The 25,876-nt window shown below is 45.6% G+C and overlaps 2 protein-coding genes across 7 annotated transcripts in view; both read right to left on the bottom strand.

Moving 5' to 3' along the window:
- Nucleotides 1–12,130: 12,130 nt before the first annotated feature.
- LOC115165096 (extensin-like) lies at nucleotides 12,131–13,012 on the bottom strand. The gene has a single exon (XM_029718131.1). The coding sequence runs from the start codon at nucleotides 13,010–13,012 to the stop codon at nucleotides 12,131–12,133; it is 882 nt and encodes a 293-aa protein (XP_029573991.1).
- Nucleotides 13,013–14,885: 1,873 nt separating this feature from the next.
- The window catches only part of LOC115164972 (serine-rich coiled-coil domain-containing protein 1), a 110,514-nt gene continuing 99,523 nt past the window's right edge, over nucleotides 14,886–25,876 (bottom strand). For 4 of the 6 annotated variants that reach the window (XR_003870035.1, XR_003870038.1, XR_003870037.1 and 1 more), the window contains one exon: nucleotides 15,816–15,897. Coding sequence is in view for 2 of the 6 variants with exons in the window: in XM_029717942.1 (XP_029573802.1) it covers nucleotides 15,340–15,897 (558 nt within the window). In the remaining 4 variants the exon portion in view is untranslated. Of the gene's footprint in view, nucleotides 15,898–25,876 lie in introns of all 6 variants that reach the window. The other 2 variants (XM_029717942.1, XM_029717943.1) reach the window with 1 other exon arrangement.

Raw genomic sequence — 25,876 nt, 5'->3', positions numbered from 1 at the left:
AGAGAGGAGAGGACCGCAACAGAGAGAAGAGGACCGCAACAGAGAGGAGAGGACCGCAACAGAGAGGACTGCAACAGGAGAGTTCAAAGGAAGAGAAGCTTTTCACACAGTGGAGTGAATCACCCACAGCTAGCTTTCTCTCTATCTACTCTCTCTGTCTGTCTCTACCTTCTCTCTCTCTCTGTCTGTCTCTACCTTCTCTCTCTCTCTGTCTGTCTCTACCTTCTCTCTCTCTCTCTCTCTATCTGTCTCTACCTTCTCTCTCTCTCTGTCCCTTGGACTATGTCTTTCTCTCTCTGCGTCTCTCTCGCTCTCTTTTTGTCACTCTCTCTGTATCTCTACTTTCTACCCTCCCTCTTACTAGCTCTCTCCCCGGCTCTCTCTCCCCCCATACGAATTATAGTCAAACAAGCTTATTTAATCAGCAACTATATGAGGCAGACAGTGTATCAACTCCTCATGTAAATTATTCAATATTTGCATTGCTTTATTGTAATAAATCTCTGGCACATCTATGAGCCAATTCCAATTTAATCTTCAGAATAACTGTCAATTCATGCACGGGTATAAATTCCATAAATCCTCCACACACTGCGATTTGTTAGAAAGCCGGTGTTTTGGTGAACTGTTTTCTAAATTTGCCATCGCATTGTGCCCTGCCATTGTGTGTTTCCGTTTTTTCATGCACGAGCTCTTCAGCACAGAGCAGGGTTATTTTGTGTAGAAATTGGTTCATTAATTTTATATGTCACAGATTTATGTGTTCTGATGCACTTTTTATAATTGTGTTTCATTGCCTCAGTCTGAGTGTTTCATCTAGAAATGATGTGCCCTTGTCTGGTTTGGTCTGGTTCCCCTCGGCAAAAGGTTCACTTTAACATAGCTGTTCTCTGGTGTGCTCTATAAGGTCTCAAAAGAACAACGTTCGCCTCTGCATCACCACTGGCCACCCACACCCACATTCACATTCAGGTGATAAAGAAAGACAGACTAATTGGCTTTCTAGCTGACTGACCCTGAAAGCAGGAGAAAGCGAGTTGAGATGAAATGAGGTGGACTGTCTGGGCTGTGGCCACTCCGAGACGATGAAAGCCCAGGAGAGAACAAGAGGCATTTGCATAGACAAAATGGCCACTGACACACACAGACGAGTAGCAGAGGAACCGTGAGTTGAAAACGTCCTTTTTCACCGCTGCCAAGATTGAAGGAAGTCTTGGAGCCTCTCTGCGGGCCCTCAACCTGTCAGTCCTGTGACGAGAGCGAGGGAGATTTTGTTTGGTCGGTTAATAGAGGAAAGCACGTTGAAGAGGAGGTTATAGAAGCCACATGCCCCAAATGAAAAACAGCAGGAACTTAATTGAAGCAGGTAGGAACTAAAGTGAGAACCCCCGTGCCAGCGTTTTATTTTCCACAGAGGCAGCGACACAGATTTAATGCAATCACCGAGTCGGTGGGTCATAATTATCACGAGATGGATGGTTGCTCACTGTTGCAATGCATCTTGGGTGCCATAAAGGCCACAAAATAAATATCCTTTAGCTAGCGGTACAGGATTGCGCCTCAGCTGTTGCCGACTCCCGCCAAAATTAAAACTGTGGCGCGTATCAGGGTGTGAGAGCAGCTGTGGTGGAATCCAAAACAGAACGGGGAAGATAGTCTCTCTCAGAGTGGAAATCCTGGAGAGTTCCAGGAAGTATGGGCCTGCAATGATGTTGATAAAGTGCTGTTAATGTGCACGTGGGATGAAGACCTGCACACAATGTAGAGAGTTTAAAAAATATATATTTATTTTACCTTTATAGGCAAGTCAGTTAAGAGCAATCTTATCAGAACTTAAAATACACCAGCGAGTCCACACAGGAGAGAAACCTTATAGCTGTAATCAATGTGGGAAGAGTTTTACTAAATCAATTAATCTGTCTGTCTCTGGAATCATAATACATTTACAATGACGGCCTAGGAACAGTGGGTTAACTGCCTTGTTCAGGGGCAGAACGACAGATTTTTACTAGTCCGGTTACTAGTCCAACCACTAGGCTACCTGCCACCCCAGAGTACAGCTGGACTGTGACTAGCAGCCCTTTCACAGAATAAAAGAGCCTGCAGGCACTACAGCTGTGCAGGTGTTGAGGATCGTCATCCATCGTTGTTCCACTGTAGCTCCAGGATGTGTCTTGGGAGGCTTTCATCTGTGAACCACCACTGCTGTATAGATTTACACATAACGGACACTCCTCTCTAGCAGGAAATAAACACTGAATATGGCTCAGTTTCATGCCTCTATTGTTCCATCTCATGAAACACACTTGTAGGCTGCATAGGGACAATAAATTATGAGTAACACAGAAGTCAACAGGTATAATACATTATAATTTAGCTGTGAGCATGAATAAACCTTCATAATACTTTACATAATACTTGGCAATTTGTACATGTTCTGATGTAAATAACATTTGACTGCATCATCATATCAATGTATTTTAGTGTACTTGAATATATTTGAGTGGGTCATGTGAATATATTGTGTTCTATTATCTTTCTGTCCAATGTGTTCTGGTCTGATCTTAATGATGACGTCTCAAATGGCACCCTATTCCCTCTGTAGTGCACAACACTCTGGTCAAAGGCAGTTCGTCATAGGGAATAGGGTGCCATTTAGGACATATCAGAGTGAAACAGAGCAGCCTCCATAATGGTCTGCTCTTGGCCTGTATAACTGGTCTAAACCAGGAACAGCCTCCCTTCCCCCTCACACCTTCAGCAAAGCACCCCGCCGATAATCACAGCGCAAATGAGCCTGCTGTCACCCACATACTCCCCTGACAGAACTGCAGCCGCAGCGCCGCAATCCACATCACTCCCCCTATCACTAGGATTTCATTTCCAATTCCACAAACATACTATCGTATAAAGACCCGCCGTCGTTTATTATTGTGCATCGTGTTTATGAACATCGTTGTTTTTTTTAAGGAAACGTAACGGGTAATGGGCTTTCTCTTTCTCTCTCCTTTTTCACATAGGGAATAATATGAGTATTCATTTGCCATTACGTGCCCTTTGTTACGCTGTAGCAAAGCGTCTTGTGAAAGACAGTCCGGGAGATGGGGATATTACACATATTACACTCAAGAGCTGCGGCAGGCAGCCTAAGCCTCATCTCTCTGGGAAATTGCCTCAGATGAAGGAGATGCTCAAGTCTGATGCTGTTTGATCAACAAGACCGTTTGCCCTCATCCAAGCAAACACAATACAAACTTTAACCTACTCTAAACATGGCCTGGGCTACTGCAGTAGACGTCCCATATGGACGACAAAGATAATAATAAAAAGATGGAAGAGAGACTGGGAGTATTCTCAAACCCTGACACTGAAGGACCTCCGGGACAATGGTTGATATTTTGTGATATTACAGTACACCAGGGTCCCCCAATCTGGTCCGTGGCCGGTTTTATTTGATCCCTCAAGTTTTCTGAGCAAAATAACATATATATATATATATATATATACAGTGAGGGGAAAAAAGTATTTGATCTCCTGCTGATTTTGTACGTTTGCCCACTGACAAAGAAATGATCAGTCTATAATTTTAATGGTAGGTTTATTTGAACAGTGAGAGACAGAATAACAACAAAAAAATCCAGAAAAACACGTCAAAAATGTTATAAAATTATTTGCATTTTAATGAGGGAAATAAGTATTTGACCCCTCTGCAAAACATGACTTAGTACTTGGTGGCAAAACCCTTGTTTGCAATCACAGAGGTCAGACGTTTCTTGTAGTTGGCCACCAGGTTTGCACACATCTCAGGAGGGATTTTGTCCCACTCCTCTTTGCAGTTCTTCTCCAAGTCCTTAAGGTTTCGAGGCTGACGTTTGGCAACTCGAACCTTCAGCTCACTCCACAGATTTTCTATGGGATTAAGGTCTGGCAACTGGCTAGGCCACTCCAGGACCTTAATGTGCTTCTTCTTGAGCCACTCCTTTGTTGCCTTGGCCGTGTGTTTTGGGTCATTGTTATCCGGTAGTACCCATCCATGACCCATTTTCAATGCCCTGGCTGAGGGAAGGAGGTTCTCACCCAAGATTTGATGGTACATGGCCCTGTCCATCGTCCCTTTGATACGGTGAAGTTGTCCTGTCCTCTTAGCAGAAAAACACCCCCAAAGCATAATGTTTCCACCTCCATGTTTGACAGTGGGGATGGTGTTCTTGGGGTCATAGGCAGCATTTCTCCTCTTCCAAACACGGCGAGTTGAGTTGATGCCAAAGAGCTCCATTTTGGTCTCATCTGACCACAACACTTTCACCCAGTTGTCCTCTGAATCATTCAGATGTTCATTGGCAAACTTCCGACGGGCATGTATATGTGCTTTCTTGAGCAGGGGGACCTTGCGGGCGCTGCAGGATTTCAATCCTTCACGGCGTAGTGTGTTACCAATTGTTTTCTTGGTGACTATGGTCCCTGCTGCCTTGAGATCATTGACAAGATCCTCCCGTGTAGTTTTGGGCTGATTCCTCACCGTTCTCATGATCATTGCAACTCCACGAGGTGAGATCTTGCATGGAGCCCCTGGCCGAGGGAGACTGACAGTTCTTTTGTGTTTCTTCCATTTGCGAATTATCGCACCAACTGTTGTCACCTTCTCACCAAGCTGCTTGGCGATGGTCTTGTAGCCCATTCCAGCCTTGTGTAGGTCTACAATCTTGTCCCTGACATCCTTGGAGAGCTCTTTGGTCTTGGCCATGGTGGAGAGTTTGGAATCTGATTGACTGATTGCTTCTGTGGACAGGTGTCTTTTATACAGGTAACAAACAGATTAGGAGCACTCCCTTTAAGAGTGTGCTCCTAATCTCAGCTCGTTACCTGTATAAAAGACACCTGGGAGCTAGAAATCTTTCTGATTGAGAGGGGTCAAATATTTATTTCCCTCATTAAAATGCAAATCAATTTATAACATTTTTGACATGCGTTTTTCTGGATATTTTTGTTGTTATTCTGTCTCACACTGTTCAAATAAACCTACCATTAAAATTATAGACTGATCATTTCTTTGTCAGTGGGCAAATGTACAAAATCAGCAAGGGATCAAATACTTTTCCCCCTCACTGTATAAAAAAAAATATAACATTTTCATTGTTGGACATAAAAGACTAAAAACACCAGGAAATGAGCTCCAAGTGATTTTTATTTTAATAAATCTGTTCCCAAGTATTACCACACATAGTAGAAAGCCACGTGATCGTATACAAAATGTAAGCAAGGTATTAAATGATTATGTTTTAGTCAAACGTTATACCTGTTTGGGCTTCTTGCAGTCAATATGCAGTCTACAAATTATTTGTAATTACGGACTGGGTGGTTCGAGCCCTGAATGGTGATAGCAGTCCGTATACCACGGGTATGACAAAACATTTATTTTTACTGCTCTAATTACGTTGGTAACCAGGTTATGATAGCAATAAGGCACCTTGGGGACAACAGCTATGGGCTGTATCAAGGCACTTCGCATTGTGTATAAGAACAGCCCTTAACCGTGGTATAGTGGCCATTTACCACACCCCGTTCCGTCCTCCTGACCCTCCACTCAAGAAAAAAGTTGTCCCGTGGCTGAATCAAGTTGATGATCCCTGCAGTACACGATTGTTTGTAAACACCAGTGGTATAAACCCAGACACGGCTGATTGTTTGTAAACACCAGTGGTATAAACCCAGACACGGCTGATTGTTTGTAAACACCAGTGGTATAAACCCAGACACGGCTGATTGTTTGTAAACACCAGTGGTATAAACCCAGACACGGCTGATTGTTTGTAAACCCCAGTGGTATAAACCCAGACACGGCTGATTGTTTGTTAACACGGCTGTAAACTGCAGACATCGCCTACCCCATTGTTTGCCTATTAACCTCTTCCTATATCCCTTCACAGTAGGTTTGCATGAAGTATGTGCACGTCTCTCTCCCCTTGGCAGGCACCGCTATCTCCTTGTGCCAGCATGTCTCTCTGGGGGTTACTGTAGAGGGCATCGCTGTTGGGCCGCTGAAAGATGGGCATCTTCACAGAGGGTGTGGGGGGGCCATGGTTACTGGGCACACACTGACCTTCCCTGTGTTTGAGGGGCATTGGCACAGCCTGACACCATAATCACTGGTGCCTTGGAAGTAGGTCCAAGTTGTAATCGCACTACCCAGGAACCGTGCCCACCGGTGTGGCCAGCTTCAGGCCCTTAAATATATGCAATTTAGCAGACGCTTCTATCCAAAATGACTTACAGTCATGTGTGCATACATTTTTTGTATGGGTGGCCCCAGCGTTGCAAGTGCCATTCTCTACCAACTGAGCCACAGATAACCACTACTTGTATCTGGATAGGTCTAATTGGCTTCTGAAGACTGCAGCTTCTCCACTGATGATTGTGTTATAGAAACTGCTCACACAATAATGACAATGCTTTGGATTTAACGTCATTTGAAAATGGTATGGTACACTGTGTTAAGGGATCTACTGAGCGGGAGAATAGAACCTTTATGTTGATTTGTAGGATGAACAACCAGATCATCATTATTATTATAGAATAATAGAATATTGTGCCATTAAACAATAGCTGTGGTTTATATTTCCTTAGAGAGAACCTTGGGATGCGACCAAGTTTTATTTAATTATGTTGTTATTTTTCCAATAAGATATGAAAAGGATGACAGATTCTATGAGGGGGTTTTGTGAAATTACAGATCACTGATTTACTGACACTAGCAAGGGCAGTGTGTGGGTTTCTGTTTTAGTTCTAATTATCTCATTGTTTCCATGCACCTGCAACAAGATAGCTCAGATGTGTGTGCCTTTCTGAATTTAAATACAATCAAAAAGCTCCTACTCTGACAGAGCGAACCATGAAGAATCAACCTCCCAGCAGCAGCACAGCCCAACACTCAGTCTTCAGTGCGTCGGTGAGATATATACCAAAGTGTCACACGTAACAAATGCAATTTCACAGAGGCAGAGATGAGCATTTCAATGGCCGCCTCCCTCAAAGTAAACATCCCCATTTATCTCTGCAATGCCTCCGCTGCCTTTATTCACTGTAGTTCACACGAAACTCTTAATTCCCTGTGACGCCAGGGGCCTTTTTAGGTTCAGGCCTGGCCTCTTTTTAGGCCTAAAAGTAGTTAAGGATGCAGAGGACATGAGAGGAGTGAAAAGCAGGAGAGAGAGAGAGGGAGATTGCCATCGAAGGGCTACGGAGTGGGGATGTCACTGTGGTTCACTACAGGCCTCTGAGCTGTGAGGTCTGATGTAATAAACGAGAGCAATGCAATAAGAAGATTTACGGTGGACATTTAGGAGGGGTGACAGGCACGACAGAGCAGAGAGAGAGAGAGCACCAGCACAGTATGGATCCACGTCCACTCTTATTGTGACAAACGACAGCGTGACAAGAGATATTCAGAGGCTGGGCTTCAAAAGATGTTAGTGACACCAATCATCAATGGGTGTATAAACCAGGGAGAGTCTGTACTATAGATAGCAGGCTAGGAGTAGACAAAACCCGCAGTTGACTGACACAACACTGAAATAGGGAGCTCAAAAACCCAACTGTTCTCTCTATCTTCACTGAGTGTACAAAACATTAAAGAGACCAACTCTTTCATGACACAGACTGACCAGGTGAATGCAGGTGAAAGCTATGATCCCTTATTGATGTCACCTGTTAAATCCACTTCGATCCGAGTAGATGAAGGGGGGAGACAGGTTAAAGAAGGATTTTTAAGCCTTGAGACAATTGAGACATGGATTGTGTATGTGTGTCACTCAGAGAGGAAGACAAAAGATTTAAGAGCCTTTGAACGGGGTATGGTAGTAGGTGACAGGCGCACCGGTTTGTGTCATGAACTGCAACGCTGTTGTTTTTTTATTGCTCAACAGTTTCCTGTGTGTATCAAGAATGGTCCACCACCCAAAGAACATCCAGCCAACTTGACACAAATGTAGGAACTATTGGAGTCAACATGGGCCTTTCAACACCTTGTAGAGTCCCATGCCGCGACAAATTGAGGCTGTTCTGAGGGCAAACTGGGGTGAAACACAATATTAGGAAGGCGTTCTTAATGTTTTGTACACTCAGTGTATAAAGACATGTATTTAATGACATACTGGAGAGAGAGACTCACTTCCTCACACACACAGAACAGGCTCACGTTTCAATTGGAAACACTCTCAAATACTCACGCAACTGGGATTAGTTGGTTGGAATGATGTCACGAAGTGATTTGGCCAGGCGGTTTGAGTCCAGTTTCATATACACAGAGTACAAAACATTACGAACACCTTGCCAATATATACTGCTCAAAAAAATAAAGGGAACACTTAAACAACACATCCTAGATCTGAATGAATGAAATAATCTTATTAAATACTTTTTTCTTTACATAGTTGAATGTGCTGACAACAAAAACACAAAAATAATCAATGGAAATCCAATTTATCAACCCATGGAGGTCTGGATTTGGAGTCACACTCAAAATTAAAGTGCAAAACCACACTACAGGCTGATCCAACTTTGATGTAATGTCCTTAAAACAAGTCAAAATGAGGCTCAGTAGTGTGTGTGGCCTCCACGTGCCTGTATGACCTCCCTACAACGCCTGGGCATGCTCCTGATGAGGTGGCGGATGGTCTCCTGAGGGATCTCCTCCCAGACCTGGACTAAAGCATCCGCCAACTCCTGGACAGTCTGTGGTGCAACGTGGCGTTGGTGGATGGAGCGAGACATGATGTCCCAGATGTGCTCAATTGGATTCAGGTCTGGGGAACGGGCGGGCCAGTCCATAGCATCAATGCCTTCCTCTTGCAGGAACTGCTGACACACTCCAGCCACATGAGGTCTAGCATTGTCTTGCATTAGGAGGAACCCAGGGCCAACCGCACCAGCATATGGTCTCACAAGGGGTCTGAGGATCTCATCTCGGTACCTAATGGCAGTCAGGCTACCTCTGGCGAGCACATGGAGGGCTGTGCGGCCCCCCAAAGAAATGCCACCCCACACCATGACTGACCCACCGCCAAACCGGTCATGCTGGAGGATGTTGCAGGCAGCAGAACGTTCTCCACGGCGTCTCCAGACTCTGTCACGTGCTCAGTGTGAACCTGCTTTCATCTGTGAAGAGCACAGGGCGCCAGTGGCGAATTTGCCAATCTTGGTGATCTCTGGCAAATGCCAAAACGTCCTGCACGGTGTTGGGCTGTAAGCACAACCCCCACCTGTGGACGTCGGGCCCTCATACCACCCTCATGGAGTCAGTTTCTGACCGTTTGAGCAGACACATGCACATTTGTGGCCTGCTGGAGGTCATTTTGCAGGGCTCTGGCAGTGCTTTTCCTGCTCCTCCTTGCACAAAGGCGGAGGTAGTGGTCCTGCTGCTGGGTTGTTGCCCTCCTACGGCCTCCTCCACGTCTCCTGATGTACTGGCCTGTCTCCTGGTAGCGCCTCCATGCTCTGGACACTATGCTGACAGACACAGCAAACCTTCTTGCCATCCTGGATGAGCTGCACTACCTGAGCCACTTGTGTGGGTTGTAGACTCTGTCTCAAGCTACCACTAGAGTGAAAGCACCGCCAGCATTCAAAAGTGACCAAAACATCAGCCAGGAAGCATAGGAACTGAGAAGTGGTCTGTGGTCCCCACCTGCAGAACCACTCCTTTATTGGGGGTGTCTTGCTAATTGCCTATAATTTCCACCTGTTGTCTATTCCATTTGCACAACAGCATGTGAAATTTATTGTCAATCAGTGTTGCTTCCTAAGTGGACAGTTTGATTTCACAGAAGTGTGATTGACTTGGAGTTACATTGTGTTGTTTAAGTGTTCCCTTTATTTTTTTGAGCAGTATATATATATATATATATATATATATACTACCACTTACTACTATATATATATATATATATTTTTTTTTGCCCTCAGAACAGACTTAATACGTCAGGGCATGGACTCTACAAGGTGTTCCACAGGATTGCTAGCCCGTGTTGACTCCAATGTTTCCCACAGTTGTGTCAAGTTGGCTGGATGTCCAATGGGGGGTTCAAAAGGCACTTTAAACCTTCAGTCTTGCCCTTTCACCCTCAATGGCAAACATACACAAGCCATGTCTCAATTGTCTCAAGGCTTAAAAATCCTTCTTTAACCCGTCTCCTCCCCTTCATCTACTCGGATCGAAGTGGATTTAACAGGTGACATCAATAAGGCATCAAAGCTTTCACCTGGATTCACCTGGTCAGTCTGTCATGAAAGAGCCAGCTTCGTCTCATAGTCTAGACGTAACATAGTAAACATAAATCCGGGACACTCAGATTAGTATGATATGTTACGTTTGGTATGGTTATATAAGACAGATGGTTACTTCAGGCAAAAAAACGAAAGTAGGGTAGTTGATCGGGGTAGATGGGTGGGTGTATAATGCGAAAGTTTAGCAACCCAAAGGTTGTGAGTTCAAATCTCATCACTGACAACTTTAGCATTTTATCAACTTTTCTACCACTTACTACTTTTTTAGCTACTTAGCAGCTACTTAGCATGTAAGCTAACCCTTCCCCCAACCATAACCATTTAACCTGACTCCTAAACTTGACCCTAACCTTTAGCCTAGCTAACATTAGCCAGCTAGCTAACTAGCTAGAATTTGTAACATATCATACATTCTGCAAATTCGTTACATATATTACGTTTTGCAAATTTGGAAAATATTGTACGTTTTGCAAATTCCTAACATAAAATACAAATTGTAAACCGTAACATATCAAACGAAATGGGTGATGGACATCCACAAATGAATACATACCATACGAAATATAACATATCATACTAAATGGGAGTGTCTCGGATTTATGTACAGAATAATACGAAAATGTTCTGAGACCAGGTTGAAATAGCAGTGTGCTCTTTATGCTTTGTACACTCAGTGCATGTTGACAATATGAATGTAAATGTTGATAAACTACCAGACCAACCTAGGCCACGTTCAGTAGTAAAACGTTGTCAAGCTTTTCAGATAGAAATATAGTACGTGAAGAAAAACATGCCTCTGACAGGAATCCCATTGGTTATATTCATGGCATTATTATCTGCAACATTGTACAAAGCTTGTCCACTGAACGTAGCCCTCGAGGCAGCAGCGTGACTTGTTGCTCGTTGGTGGTGTGCTTCACTGTATCAACACGTTGTATCAACAGTGCATTCATTGGTTGAGTCGTTTAATGAGGGTCTCCTCCTCCACTTCACTCTCAACGCCAGTAGCTATCTCGAGAGCTAATGGAGGGTGTCTGCAGCTCTAATGAATAGGGGAGAGCAGCCAACCCTGCGGGATAAAGCCATCCAAACATAATTAGCAATAACCCAACACCCAAACGAAAGAAACTCTAATAGATTGGTTCAATGTCACCAAAGTCAACAGCACCGCTCGCCGAGCTTCTCTTCTCATTTTTTTATGAGTAAATAATACAGAGTGAAAATAATTTATTAAAACAACTAGTGGTGGAGAGACCACTTGACATGATTATTATTTTTTTGATCTCTCATTTCTCTACATTGTGAACCCTGTAAATGTTTTAAAAAATAACCTTAAATCGACTTACATGAATATTAACAGGGCTTATCTATGTACAATATACACGCAGCTGTATAACATCATGTCACCAGTGTGTAAATACAGTCATGTTCTTCATACAATTTTTAAATAATAAGTCCTTGTTATCCAATTTCACAAAACATCAAATTAAAGGTGAACAATACGAGAGCTAAAATTCAACGAAGTGTCCTGGACTTTGTGGTCAATTAAGAAATAAATTACTGAGACTCTTGTGATGCTCTGTCCACTACAAGAGAATAGATCATTGTTCTTCAGTTGTGTACACAATTGTTCAGAAATTCAAAAAGCCATAACTTTGTCCTTAAACCTTGAGCTCCCCTTTCTATTCCCAATCCTTGTCCTGAGAGCAGTGTGTTGATCTATCCCAAAGTTGCATTTATTAAAGCTGAGGAACGAAAAAAATTGGTTAGCCACCTGAACCCCTCAACTTGTAAACCATACAGGAAATGTTCCAGAATTATTACAGTTCGTATTAAACACATAGTGGAATCAGGCGCAAACGCTATGGAGATACAGTCTGGCTGGCTGTGGGGATACCGGCTGGGAGGCTTGGGGGCTGGCTGTGGGGATACAGGCTGGGAGGCTTGGGGGCTGGCTGTGGGGATACAGGCTGGGTGGCTGGCTGTGGGGAAACTGGCTGTGGGGCTGGCTGGGGGGATACAGGCTGGGTGGCTGGCTGTGGGGATACAAGCTTTGGGGCTGGCTGTGGGGATACCGGCTGGTGGGCTGGCTGGGGGGATACAGGCTGGTGGGCTGGCTGGGGGGATACCGGCTGGTGGGCTGGCTGTGGGGATACCGGCTGGTGGGCTGGCTGGGGGGATACCGGCTGGTGGGCTGGCTGGGGGGATACCGGCTGGTGGGCTGGCTGGTGGGATACCGGCTGGTGGGCTGGCTGGGGGGATACCGGCTGGTGGGCTGGCTGGGGGGATACCGGCTGGTGGGCTGGCTGGGGGGATACCGGCTGGTGGGCTGGCTGGGGGGATACCGGCTGGTGGGCTGGCTGGTGGGATACCGGCTGGTGGGCTGGCTGGGGGGATACCGGCTGGTGGGCTGGCTGGGGGGATACCGGCTGGTGGCTGGCTGGTGGGATACCGGCTGGTGGGCTGGCTGTGGGGATACCGGCTGGTGGGCTGGCTGGGGGGATACCGGCTGGTGGGCTGGCTGGGGGGATACCGGCTGGTGGGCTGGCTGGTGGGATACCGGCTGGTGGGCTGGCTGTGGGGATACCGGCTGGTGGGCTGGCTGGGGGGATACCGGCTGGTGGGCTGGCTGGGGGGATACCGGCTGGTGGCCTGGCTGGTGGAATACTGGCTGGTGGGCTGGCTGGGGGGATACGGTCTGGTGGGCTGGCTGTGTTTGGCAGAACGTCATCGTGGGTAATTGCAGCTGGCTGCTTCCACTAGAACAGGGGTGTCAAACTCATTCCATGAGGGAAGAGTGTCTGCAGGTTTTTGTTTTTTCTTTTCAATTAAGTCCTAGACATCCAGCTGAGGGGAGTTCCTTACTAATTAGTGACCTTAATTCATCAATCAAGTACAAGGGTGGAGTGAAAACTCGCAGACACTCAGCCCTCTGTGGAATGAGTTTACCACCTGATGTACTAGCCCCTCGTTGTCGTCATGGGATACAGAGAGCCCCACTAAACACAGGATAGAGAGAGCCCTGAAGACATTCCCTCCTCCAAGCTGCTCTCTCTTTCGCTCTCTCTAGGTGTGACAATGCTGGGCTAGTGTAAGTAGGCTGAGAGGGAGAGAGAGAAAGAGGAGAGGGGGAGAGGGAGAGAGAGGGAGAGGTAGAGGGAGAGAGAGAGAGAGGGAGAGGTAGAGGGAGAGAGAAAGTGGAACAGTAATCCTGAGGGAGAGGAGCTGGAACGGGGAGAGTAAAGCTGCATTTCTTCAAGATGTCCTTCCCCTCTATGAGTCCTTGCTTCTGCTCCAACTAGACTGGACTCCAACTAGACTGGACTCCAACTAGACTGGACTCCAACTAGACTGGAGCATACTCAACCACTTTCTGCTGTTTCCAAAGTGAACAGACTCAACAGATAGACAGACTGTCTCCCAGCAGCCTCTATACTGTACACCACTATGTACTGCAGCGTTTAGTCCAGTTCCATGGCAGTTTCATGTACATTGTTACAAAAATCATCATATGTCTAATTATCATTACAGCTCATGACCGTTTTTTTTGTAAACCCATCTTACAGTTCTAAGATGTGCATTCTCATGTATCATCAACATTGTTATCACAATGGTGTTCTCCAAATATGTAATGCTATGCCTTGAACAATACCTACTGCCTTAAATAAGTGACCGTACAAGGATAGGGTTCTATTCTCACACGAGACATTATACAGCCTCTTAGAGCAGGAGTGCTGATCTAGGATCAGGTAGCTCCTATACACATCATCTAATTCATTATTTATCTAAAAGACAAAACTGATCTTAGATCAGCACTCAGATGCTTTATGAGTACCTTCCCTGGTGAATCCTCCCAGTTTATGATATCCACATATAAAAAAGTGTCAGGTGTAGACAGACATCTGTTCTTATTAAAGACACCCACTTTCACTGTTCAAAAGCCCCCCCACCCCACTTAAATGTGTATATAGTCTTAAAAAGCATGCGATTATTAAAAGGTTAATGAATGAAACTCCCTTAAATGGGACTGACTGTCTGTGTGTCAGAAATCAGAGTTGGGATCTTTGACAAGATTTGTCAAATATGAGAAGGATGTCGGTCACATTGTCAGTGCAATGAGCAGCATGGATTGGCCATGTTCAGCTATGCTGACAAAACTGTAACGTTCACATTAGTTAATTCCCTGTAGTGTTAGAGCTGAGAGGGAAGTGGAGTGTCTCCATGTTAGGGTGTAATAGCAGTCTGTGTGTGTGTGTGTGGGCATAAGCAGCTGTCAGCCAACGCTCATCATTTAGTGCTGATCTAAGGTGTTAGACTGACGAGTGCCATGTGAACACTGGCTGACTGACTGGCTGGCTGGCTGGCTGACTGGCTGGCTGGCTGGCTGACTGACTGACTGACAGGCATACTGACTGACTGGCAGACTGACTGGCTGGCAGACTGACTGGCAGACTGGCTGGCAGACTGACTGACTGACAGGCAGACTGACTGGCTGGCTAAATGACTGGCAGACTGGCTGACTGACGTGTGTGTGTGTGTGTGTGTGTGTGTGTGTGTGTGTGTGTGTGTGTGTGTTCAAGTGAGCACATCTATCAACCTTTTAATATGGCAAAATGTCAAAGTGGTCAAATGCACAGAAGCACACAGACATGTACCTTCCGAGGTTCTGTGAGTCTAGAGCTTGGATGATCGTGTAACACAGAATATGCATTTCAGAAGAAAAGCAGCTAATGTCCCAATACTGTGATCTAGATGGTGGGTACAGGATAGTGTCTGTTACAGCATACTCTGCTCAGGGATGGGAAGGACTGACAGCTAGGGTTGAGATTAATGAAATGTAAGAAATGGGTAGGATTTGAGCTAAAGTCAAGTTGATTGGAAGTTTTGAGGGTTGAGGACACTGATTGTTAGATGAACTCCAGAGATGACTTTCACTTCCATGATTCAGACGGTGATGTGTCCATTCAATTATATGTTTTAGGGGATATGGGGAAAGTGAAAGGTGTGTGTAAGTCTGAGTGGTTGTGTGCGTGCGTGTGTGCGCACGACGCCAGTGCCTTAGCTGTCGTGTTGGGCCAGGGCCTGCAGTTCGGCAGTGTGAAGTGAGTGCTGCAGGAAGACGTTCTTGCGGCTGTACATGTGCAGGGAAAGGGGCCCTCTGGGAGGCTGGCCCAGGCGGCCCGTGAAGGAGGAAGAGGACGATGAGGTGGAGAAAGAAGGCTGGCAAGGGATAGGTACCGGGGCTCTCTCGCTGTCTGAGGAGAGGCTGCTGCGGCAGGGACTGCCTCGGCTCTGGAGGCTGGAGCTGCTGCCCCACACCGCAGCCCCCACCCCCACCGCCCGGGGGATCTGGCTGGCTGGGTAGTCGATTCTCCTGAGAGCCCCTACCTCTGATGAGGTCAGAGCCCCTTCTGGTGTCCTAGGGGGTCCTGCATGGTCCCTGCCTCCCCCGGGTCCACTGGACGACAGGGCTGGGGCTGGGCAGTGGCTCTCATCGCTGGAAGTGGAGTGTTCTGCCGCCATACGGCTGTATTGGTCCGCGATGAGAGACCGAGCCGGCCTTCTGTCTCTTGTGCCGGTACTGTTTTGGCTTGTTGCTCGGCTGGGATGGATGGTCTGCGAACCGAGAGAAAGAGCAGCAGAAAAAAAGGGAGAGAGAGAAAGACAAAAAAATGTAAAAATATGACACCAATGTAGCTGGTTAACTGCAGGGACATTTTGACGAGGCATCGTAAGTTCCCGGAGCTTTGTCTAATTATTTCCCGACCAACTGGAACCTTGCTCTGTAACAACCAGAACAGGAAGCAGACTCAGTCCAACTGGAGACTTTAACCAGAACAGGAAGCAGCCTCAGTCTCTACAGCACACAGTGGGGAGGTGGTACACAAAGCAACATGGCACCAAGGAGAGACAGCCACCTGTTCCTGGTCACACAACACTGCCTCTCTTATGCAACACGGCCATGTTTAGCAAACACTTTTATCCAAAGTGACTTACAGGACCTCTTTTTCCCCTCTTTCTTTCCAGATGAAATCCTGCTGACCACTGGCTGCGTCCCCTCTGACTTTAAAATGGCCCGAGTCGCTCCCCTCCTCAAGAAACCAACACTTGACCCTCGTATGTCAAAAACTACAGACCTGTATCCCTTCTTTCTTTTCTTTCAAAAACACTTGAGCGTGCTGTCTCTGACCAACTCTCTCACTATCTCTCTCAGAACAATCTTCTTGACCCTAACCAGTCACGCTTCAAGGTGGCTCACTCAACCAAGACCGCTCTCCTCTGTGTCACGGATGCTCTCTGCACTGCCAAAGCTGACTCTCTCTCCTCCTTTTCATTCTCCTACATGGATCTGCTGCCTTGGACACCCTGAACCATCATTCCCCTTCTGACACCCAGCCTGGCAGATATCTCAGCTTGGATGTCGGCCCACCACCTCAAGCTGAACCTCGACAAGACGGAGTTGCTCTTCAGATACTACGAAAAATGTTTGACTAACTAAACACAATCTGAGTAGACGGGAGGTTACATAGGAAATTAACCGAGTCGACAGCCCAAAAAGTGAAGCAATTTCCTTACCGTGTTTGATACAAATCTACTCTGAGCAGGGGAATCTAATTACAAGGAGCAAAGCATATGCAATAACTTTCGAGGTGTAAATGGGAATTGAATGTAATATCCCTGTGTTATTCCATCACAGAGGAAAACAGATGAAGACAGGCTTATTGGGACGGAGGAACAGAGTGCTAACGCGTCATGTCTGATCCCATTTAGCATGTGTATTTATTAGCGATCCCCATTAGCTACTCTTCCTGGGGTCCAAACACATCACACCAACAATTCTAAATAAAACAATACATCAGAGAACATTATTACACCACTACATATCTACAATACAACAGCTATTACACCACCATACAAGAATATTACAATGTACGTTTGTGTGTTCCTGTCTGCCATTTCACAGTCTGCGTTGTTCAATAAGTTGTAGTTTTATCGTTTTTTTCTGCTTGCATTAGTTACTTGATGTGGAATAGAGTTCCATCATTACTTAAGCAGAAATAACACTATCATTCCATCGACACATTAAATGGCCACAGTAATAAAAACCAGAAGAACAGTGAGTAATATTAAAGTGACTGTTTCTTTATCCTGAAATTACAAATTGCCAGCTGCATCTGCTTTTCAAAATAATCACTTGTATATATACTTCCTGCAGATATCCCGAGATCTGTGAACTGACATTGAAAGGACAAATTCTGTTGAGCAAAAAGCAGTGTGTGTGTGTCTACGTGTGCTGAGAGTTCTCCAGCCGTGTTGTTAGAACAGGGCTGGTAGAGAGATGGGAGGAGTGCCAGTGTAGCCAAAGACAAGGGGGGGGTTGATTTACAAACTCTGGTGTCCTCTCAAGTATACACTCTCTTAGTCGGCAAAACACACACACACACACACACACACACAGTGTGTGACACAATAGTAAAACAGAGTGATTTAAAGGAAAGCCTCTGCAGTCCCAGTCTTTATTGGGCTGTGAAGAAACACAGCAAGTTGCTAATGGCAGAGTTTTGTTAAAAGCCTTCCAGCTGATTATATGCACAAGTGGAGACGCAACACCATTTCATCCCTTTTTCCCCTCGAGGAGCATGCCACAGCGAAGCACAGCGAAGCACAGCGAAGCCACAGCGAAGCCACAGCGAAGCACAGCGAAGCCACAGCGAAGCACAGCGAAGCCACAGCGAAGCACAGCGAAGCACAGCGAAGCCACAGCGAAGCCACAGCGAAGCACAGCGAAGCCACAGCGAAGCCACAGCGAAGCACAACGAAGTCACAGAGAAGCCACAGCGAAGCACAGCGTGCTACAGTAGCACACATCCACCACAACACAGGCAACAAAGCTCACTTAGGTGCTGCTGCTTTGTTCTCTATCGAGTTTCACACTGAACATAGTGAGTCAGTAGAGACAGTACAGTCTGATTCACACTGAACACAGTGAGTCAGTAGAGACAGTACAGTCTGATTCACACTGAACACAGTGAGTCAGTAGAGACAGTACAGTCTGATTCACACTGAACACAGTGAGTCAGTAGAGACAGTACAGTCTGATTCACACTGAACACAGTGAGTCAGTAGAGACAGTACAGTCTGATTCACACTGAACACAGTGAGTCAGTAGAGACAGTACAGTCTGATTCACACTGAACACAGTGAGTCAGTAGAGACAGTACAGTCTGACTCACACTGAACACAGTGAGTCAGTAGAGACAGTACAGTCTGATTCACACTGAACACAGTGAGTCAGTAGAGACAGTACAGTCTGATTCACACTGAACACAGTGAGTCAGTAGAGACAGTACAGTCTGATACTAACGCTACAGTCCAGCTGAGCACAGCAGTCATTCATTCATGTGTTGCTAAAATTTGCCATCTGAAGACAGACTGCTAGTGCATTAGGACACTCTATATGAGTCACAAATATCTGCGACAAGGAGCAAAAAACATGCTCTCTCTCTCTCTCTCTCTCTCTCTGTGTCTCTCTCTCTCTCTGTCTGTGTCTCTCTCTCTCTCTCTAAAAACAAAATGGAAGGACGTGAACAGCCCTTCTCCAACCACAACTAAATGCAGTTTGTCAGATCAACACAATGAAGCAGAAAAACAAACTCTAAACATTGTATGAAAAGACTGTCGTTGAGGGCTTGGGCTTTTTGTTGCGCCTGCCTCTCGGTATTGTACGATTCCACGCAGAGCCAGCCGAGGTTCAATCAGAGTCCTCTCGTGGTGATTACACAATCAGAGTCCTCTGGTGATTACGCAATCAGAGTCCTCTGGTGGGGATTACGCAATCAGAGTCCTCTCGTGGTGATTACGTAATCAGAGTCCTCTCGTGGTGATTACACAATCAGAGTCCTCTCGTGGTGATTACGCAATCAGAGTCCTCTCGTGGTGATTACGCAATCAGAGTCCTCTCGTGGTGATTACGCAATCAGAGTCCTCGGGTGATTACACAATCAGAGTCCTCGGGTGATTACACAATCAGAGTCCTCTCGTAGTGATTACGCAATCAGAGTCCTCTCGTAGTGATTATGCAATCAGAGTCCTCTGGTGATTACACAATCAGAGTCCTCTGGTGGTGATTACGCAATCAGAGTCCTCTGGTGGTGATTACGCAATCAGAGTCCTCTCGTGGCGATTACGCAATCAGAGTCCTCTGGTGATTACACAATCAGAGTCCTCTCGTGGTGATTACGCAATCAGAGTCCTCTCGTGGTGATTACGCAATCAGAGTCCTCTCGTGGTGATTACGCAATCAGAGTCCTCTCGTGGTGATTACACAATCAGAGTCCTCGGGTGATTACGCAATCAAAGTCCTCTGGTGATTACGCAATCAGAGTCCTCTGGTGATTACGCAATCAGAGTCCTCTGGTGATTACGCAATCAGAGTCCTCTGGTGATTACACAATCAGAGTCCTCTGGTGATTACACAATCAGAGTCCTCTGGTGGTGATTACACAATCAGAGTCCTCTGGTGGTGATTACGCAATCAGAGTCCTCTGGTGGTGATTACACAATCAGAGTCCTCTGGTGATTACGCAATCAGAGTCCTCTGGTGATTACGCAATCAGAGTCCTCTGGTGATTACGCAATCAGAGTCCTCTCGTGGTGATTACGCAATCAGAGTCCTCGGGTGATTACACAATCAGAGTCCTCGGGTGATTACACAATCAGAGTCCTCGGGTGATTACACAATCAGAGTCCTCTCGTGGTGATTACGCAATCAGAGTCCTCTGGTAATTACACAATCAGAGTCCTCTCGTGGTGATTACGCAATCAGAGTCCTCTGGTAATTACACAATCAGAGTCCTCTGGTAATTACACAATCAGAGTCCTCTCGTGGTGATTACGCAATCAGAGTCCTCTCGTGGTGATTACGCAATCAGAGTCCTCTGGTGGTGATTACGCAATCAGAGTCCTCTCGTGGTGATTACACAGAGTCCTCTCGTGGTGATTACGCAATCAGAGTCCTCTCGTGGTGATTACGCAATCAGAGTCCTCGGGTGATTACGCAATCAGAGTCCTCTCGTGGTGATTACGCAATCAGAGTCCTCTCGTGGTGATTACGCAATCAGAGTCCTCGGGTGATTACGCAATCAGAGTCCTCTCGTGATTACGCAATCAGAGTCCTCTCGTGGTGATTACGCAATCAGAGTACTCTCGTGGTGATTACGCAATCAGAGTCCTCGGGTGATTACACAATCAGAGTCCTCGGGTGATTACGCAATCAGAGTCCTCTGGTGGGGATTACGCAATCAGAGTCCTCTCGTGGTGATTACGTAATCAGAGTCCTCTGGTGGTGATTACGCAATCAGAGTCCTCTCGTGGTGATTACACAATCAGAGTCCTCTGGTGATTACGCAATCAGAGTCCTCTGGTGGGGATTACGCAATCAGAGTCCTCTCGTGGTGATTACGTAATCAGAGTCCTCTGGTGGTGATTACGCAATCAGAGTCCTCTCGTGGTGATTACGCAATCAGAGTCCTCTCGTGGTGATTACGCAATCAGAGTCCTCTCGTGGTGATTACGCAATCAGAGTCCTCGGGTGATTACACAATCAGAGTCCTCGGGTGATTACACAATCAGAGTCCTCTCGTAGTGATTACGCAATCAGAGTCCTCTCGTAGTGATTATGCAATCAGAGTCCTCTGGTGATTACACAATCAGAGTCCTCTGGTGGTGATTACGCAATCAGAGTCCTCTGGTGGTGATTACGCAATCAGAGTCCTCTCGTGGCGATTACGCAATCAGAGTCCTCTGGTGATTACACAATCAGAGTCCTCTCGTGGTGATTACGCAATCAGAGTCCTCTCGTGGTGATTACGCAATCAGAGTCCTCTCGTGGTGATTACGCAATCAGAGTCCTCTCGTGGTGATTACGCAATCAGAGTCCTCGGGTGATTACGCAATCAGAGTCCTCTGGTGATTACGCAATCAGAGTCCTCTGGTGATTACGCAATCAGAGTCCTCTGGTGATTACGCAATCAGAGTCCTCTGGTGATTACACAATCAGAGTCCTCTGGTGATTACACAATCAGAGTCCTCTGGTGGTGATTACACAATCAGAGTCCTCTGGTGGTGATTACGCAATCAGAGTCCTCTGGTGGTGATTACACAATCAGAGTCCTCTGGTGATTACGCAATCAGAGTCCTCTGGTGATTACGCAATCAGAGTCCTCTGGTGATTACGCAATCAGAGTCCTCTCGTGGTGATTACGCAATCAGAGTCCTCGGGTGATTACACAATCAGAGTCCTCGGGTGATTACACAATCAGAGTCCTCTCGTGGTGATTACGCAATCAGAGTCCTCTGGTAATTACACAATCAGAGTCCTCTCGTGGTGATTACGCAATCAGAGTCCTCTGGTAATTACACAATCAGAGTCCTCTGGTAATTACACAATCAGAGTCCTCTCGTGGTGATTACGCAATCAGAGTCCTCTCGTGGTGATTACGCAATCAGAGTCCTCTGGTGGTGATTACGCAATCAGAGTCCTCTCGTGGTGATTACACAGAGTCCTCTCGTGGTGATTACGCAATCAGAGTCCTCTCGTGGTGATTACGCAATCAGAGTCCTCGGGTGATTACGCAATCAGAGTCCTCTCGTGGTGATTACGCAATCAGAGTCCTCTCGTGGTGATTACGCAATCAGAGTCCTCGGGTGATTACGCAATCAGAGTCCTCTCGTGATTACGCAATCAGAGTCCTCTCGTGGTGATTACGCAATCAGAGTACTCTCGTGGTGATTACGCAATCAGAGTCCTCTGGTGGTCATTACGCAATCAGAGTCCTCTGGTGGTCATTACGCAATCAGAGTCCTCTGGTGGTGATTACGCAATCAGAGTCCTCTGGTGGTGATTACGCAATCAGAGTCCTCTGGTGGTGATTACGCAATCAGAGTCCTCTGGTGGTGATTACGCAATCAGAGTCCTCTGGTGGTGATTACGCAATCAGAGTCCTCTGGTGGTGATTACGCAATCAGAGTCCTCTGGTGGTGATTACGCAATCAGAGTCCTCTGGTGGTGATTACACAATCAGAGTCCTCTGGTGGTGATTACGCAATCAGAGTCCTCTGGTGGTGATTACGCAATCAGAGTCCTCTGGTGGTGATTACGCAATCAGAGTCCTCTGGTGGTGATTACGCAATCAGAGTCCTCTGGTGGTGATTACGCAATCAGAGTCCTCTGGTGGTGATTACGCAATCAGAGTCCTCTCGTGGTGATTACGCAATCAGAGTCCTCTGGTGGTGATTACACAATCAGAGTCCTCTGGTGATTACGCAATCAGAGTCCTCTGGTGATTACGCAATCAGAGTCCTCTCGTGGTGATTACGCAATCAGAGTTCTCTCGTGGTGATTACGCAATCAGAGTTCTCTAGTGATTACACAATCAGATCAGATCTCAATTTTTGTTTAAAGCTTCACGATATACAGTGCATTCGGAAAGTATTCAAACCCTTTGACTTTTTCCACATTGTTACATTACAGACTTATTCTAAAATTGATTAAATTGTTTTTACCCCCTCATCAATCTACACACAATACCCCATAATGACAAAGCAAAAACAGGTTTTTAGACATTTTTGCAAATGTATATATATATAAAAAACTTAAATATCACATTAACATACTGTCATGACGTTGCCCTCTCTCTGGGTACAGAGAACACAGTTGAACCCCCTCTCTCTGCACCAGGCCTTTTCTATGCGCCATCCCCCGACCTCTATACTTCTGACACTGCTGTGGTGAGAGGGGTCGTAAAATTCTAAAGGAGAATGTCCTGCCACATGGCCCAGTTTTGAGACAGAGAGGGGTTTCATAGAGAGACAAAGGAATTCTTCCAACTCACAGAATTGGGGAACCCAAACGACATTTATGTTCTGGAGAAGGTATAAAAGATCGGCGAAAAATCCAGCTACGAACTGGTCCGCTTGGTACAATTTTGTGATACTCATTAGAGACAATAGTGCCATATTACCATACTAAGGTTTATATAATAGCCTCAGCTATGGGACTTGCATCTAAATGGTTGTATACAATGATTTAATAAGATTAAAGCTATTTGGAATATGTTGAGAGGCTATGTAGTGATGTTAATGTGATAGAATTGTATTTCTGTTTAAAGCTTAACTCAGTCATCGGCACGCCCCCAGGGACACAGACAGGACAAGGCGTCATGTGACAGGCTGTTCTATGTTCAAGTATAAAACCCCCACCTAGAAGTGCTTTCTTTAGACCAGGCCTCCACTCCATTACGAGTTGGCTAATAGGTTTGACCATGCATCCCTCTACTGAACTTTAACCATACCACGTGGTTAAACTATTAGACTATCGAGACAGAATAATAAGTCTTTGATTTTAATTAATAGTCTGCAGCTAGAAATTTGATATCATCGAATGCGAAGACCGACGAAACATCCATTCTATAACGACATTAATGAATGTCACTTTGAAAGATCCATTCTAACTGAGAGAGAGAGAACGAGGACAAAAACTCTCCAACAATGATCCCGACGACACACTGAGCGTAAATATATATTGATTGCAATTGTTCCCGAATGAGAGTGAGCGTTCATGTGCAAAGGATTAGCATATCAATTGTTAATATTTATCAACTCTGTAGGGTCTTCTCAGCTGACCCCCCTTGTTGGTTTAACAAGCCGCCATGCCGGTTTAGCCCACTAGGGCACATTACTCTACCAATTCTTTGTGACGATAATTACTGTTTGTATACTTTCTGTGAATTACTTTGTTTAGTAAATAAATGATTTTAAGACAGTTGATGTATGGATGAATCTTAGTAAAGGCTGGATTCGTGCAGATACAACAATTTACGACGTTTGGAATGAGACTGAACGCGAGGTAAAATACACCATTTAAACCAGAAGATTATCGGCCTATATTATAATATAATATATAGTGTTATAATATAGGAAAGTTATATTAGGAAAATTATAACTTTGTAATCTGAATATTTTCCTTGGTGCCCCGATCTCCTAGTTAATTACAGTTTAACGATTAATCAGTTTAATCGCGTAATAATAATAACAGGGAGTTATTTTGATAAACATGTCTTCAGTTTAATGGTGCCCAAAGACACGACAATACGTATTCAGACCCTTTACTCTGTACTTTCTTGAAGCACCTTTGGCAGCGATTACAGTCCCTAGTCTTCTTGGGTACAAGCTTGGCACACCTGTTTTTGGGGAGTTTCTCCCATTCATCTCTGCAGATCCTCTCATTCTCTGACAGGTTGGATGGGGAGAGTCGCTGCACAGCTATTTTCAGGTCTCTCCAGACATGTTCAATCGGGTTCAAGTTTGAGCTCTGGCTGGGCCACTCAAGGACATTCAGAGACTTGTCCCGAAGCCACTCCTGCATTGTCTTGGCTGTGTGCTTAGGGTTGTTGTCCTGTTAGAAGGTGAACCTTCACCTCAGTCTGAAGTCCTGAGCGCTCTGGAGCATGTTTTGATCAAGGATCACTCTGTAATTTGCTCTGTTCATCTTTCCCTCAATCCTGACTAGTCTCCCAGTCCCTGCCACCACCCTAGGGATGGTATTGGCCAGGTGATGAGCGGTGCCTGGTTTCCTCCAGATGTGATGCTTGGCATTCAGGCCAAAGAGTTCAATCTTGGTTTCATCAGACCAGAGAATATTTTTTACCATGGTCAGAGAGTCTTTAGGTGCCTTTTGGCAAACTCCAAGTGGGCTGTCACGTGCCTTTTACTGAGGAGCGGCTTCCGTCTGGCCACTCTACCATAAAGGCCTGATTGGTGGAGTTCTGCAGAGATGGTTGTCCTTCTGGAAGGTTCTCCTACCTCCACAGAGGAACTGGAGCTGTGTCAGAGTGACCATCGAGTTCTTGGTCACCTCCCTGACCAAGGCCCTTCTCCCCTGATTTCTTGGCTGAATGATGGATGATGGAGGCCACTGTATTCTTGGGGACCTTCAATGCTGCAGAAATGGTTTGGTACTTTTCCCAAGATCTGTGCCTCAACACAATCCTGTCTCTGAGCTCTACGGACAATTCCTTCAACCTCATGGCTTGGTTTTTGCTCTGACATGCACTGTCAACTGTGGTACCTTATATCGACAGGTGTGTGCCTTTCCAAACCCCGTCCAATCAATTGAATGTACCACAGGTGGACTCCAATCAAGTTGTAGAAACATCTCAAGGATGATCAACGGAAACAGGATGGATCTGAGCTCAATTTCGAGTCTCATAGCAAAGGGTCTGAATACTTATGTACAGTGGTAAATAAGGTATTTCTGTTTTTCCTTTTAATACATTTGCAAACATTTCTAAAAACCTGTTTTCGCTTTGTCATAATGGGGAATTGTGTGAAGATTTATGAGAAAACAAATCAATTAAATCCACTTCAGAAAAAGGCGCAATGTAACAAAATATGTAAAAAGTTAAGGGATCTGAATAAATCATTAAAAAAATTCTCTAAATAAGCGTTGTTGTTCAGTTAAAGGTCACATACACCGCATTTCAAACAGTCAGCAATAATCGAATGAATTCAGGTGTCACGTTTGTGTGTAGGAACG

This window comes from Salmo trutta, chromosome 27 (assembly GCF_901001165.1).
Source record: "Salmo trutta chromosome 27, fSalTru1.1, whole genome shotgun sequence".
In the NCBI taxonomy this organism is placed as follows: Eukaryota; Metazoa; Chordata; class Actinopteri; order Salmoniformes; family Salmonidae; genus Salmo; species Salmo trutta.
The sequence above is the reverse complement of the archived record's forward strand: the minus strand, read 5'-3'. Positions and strand labels throughout refer to the sequence as shown.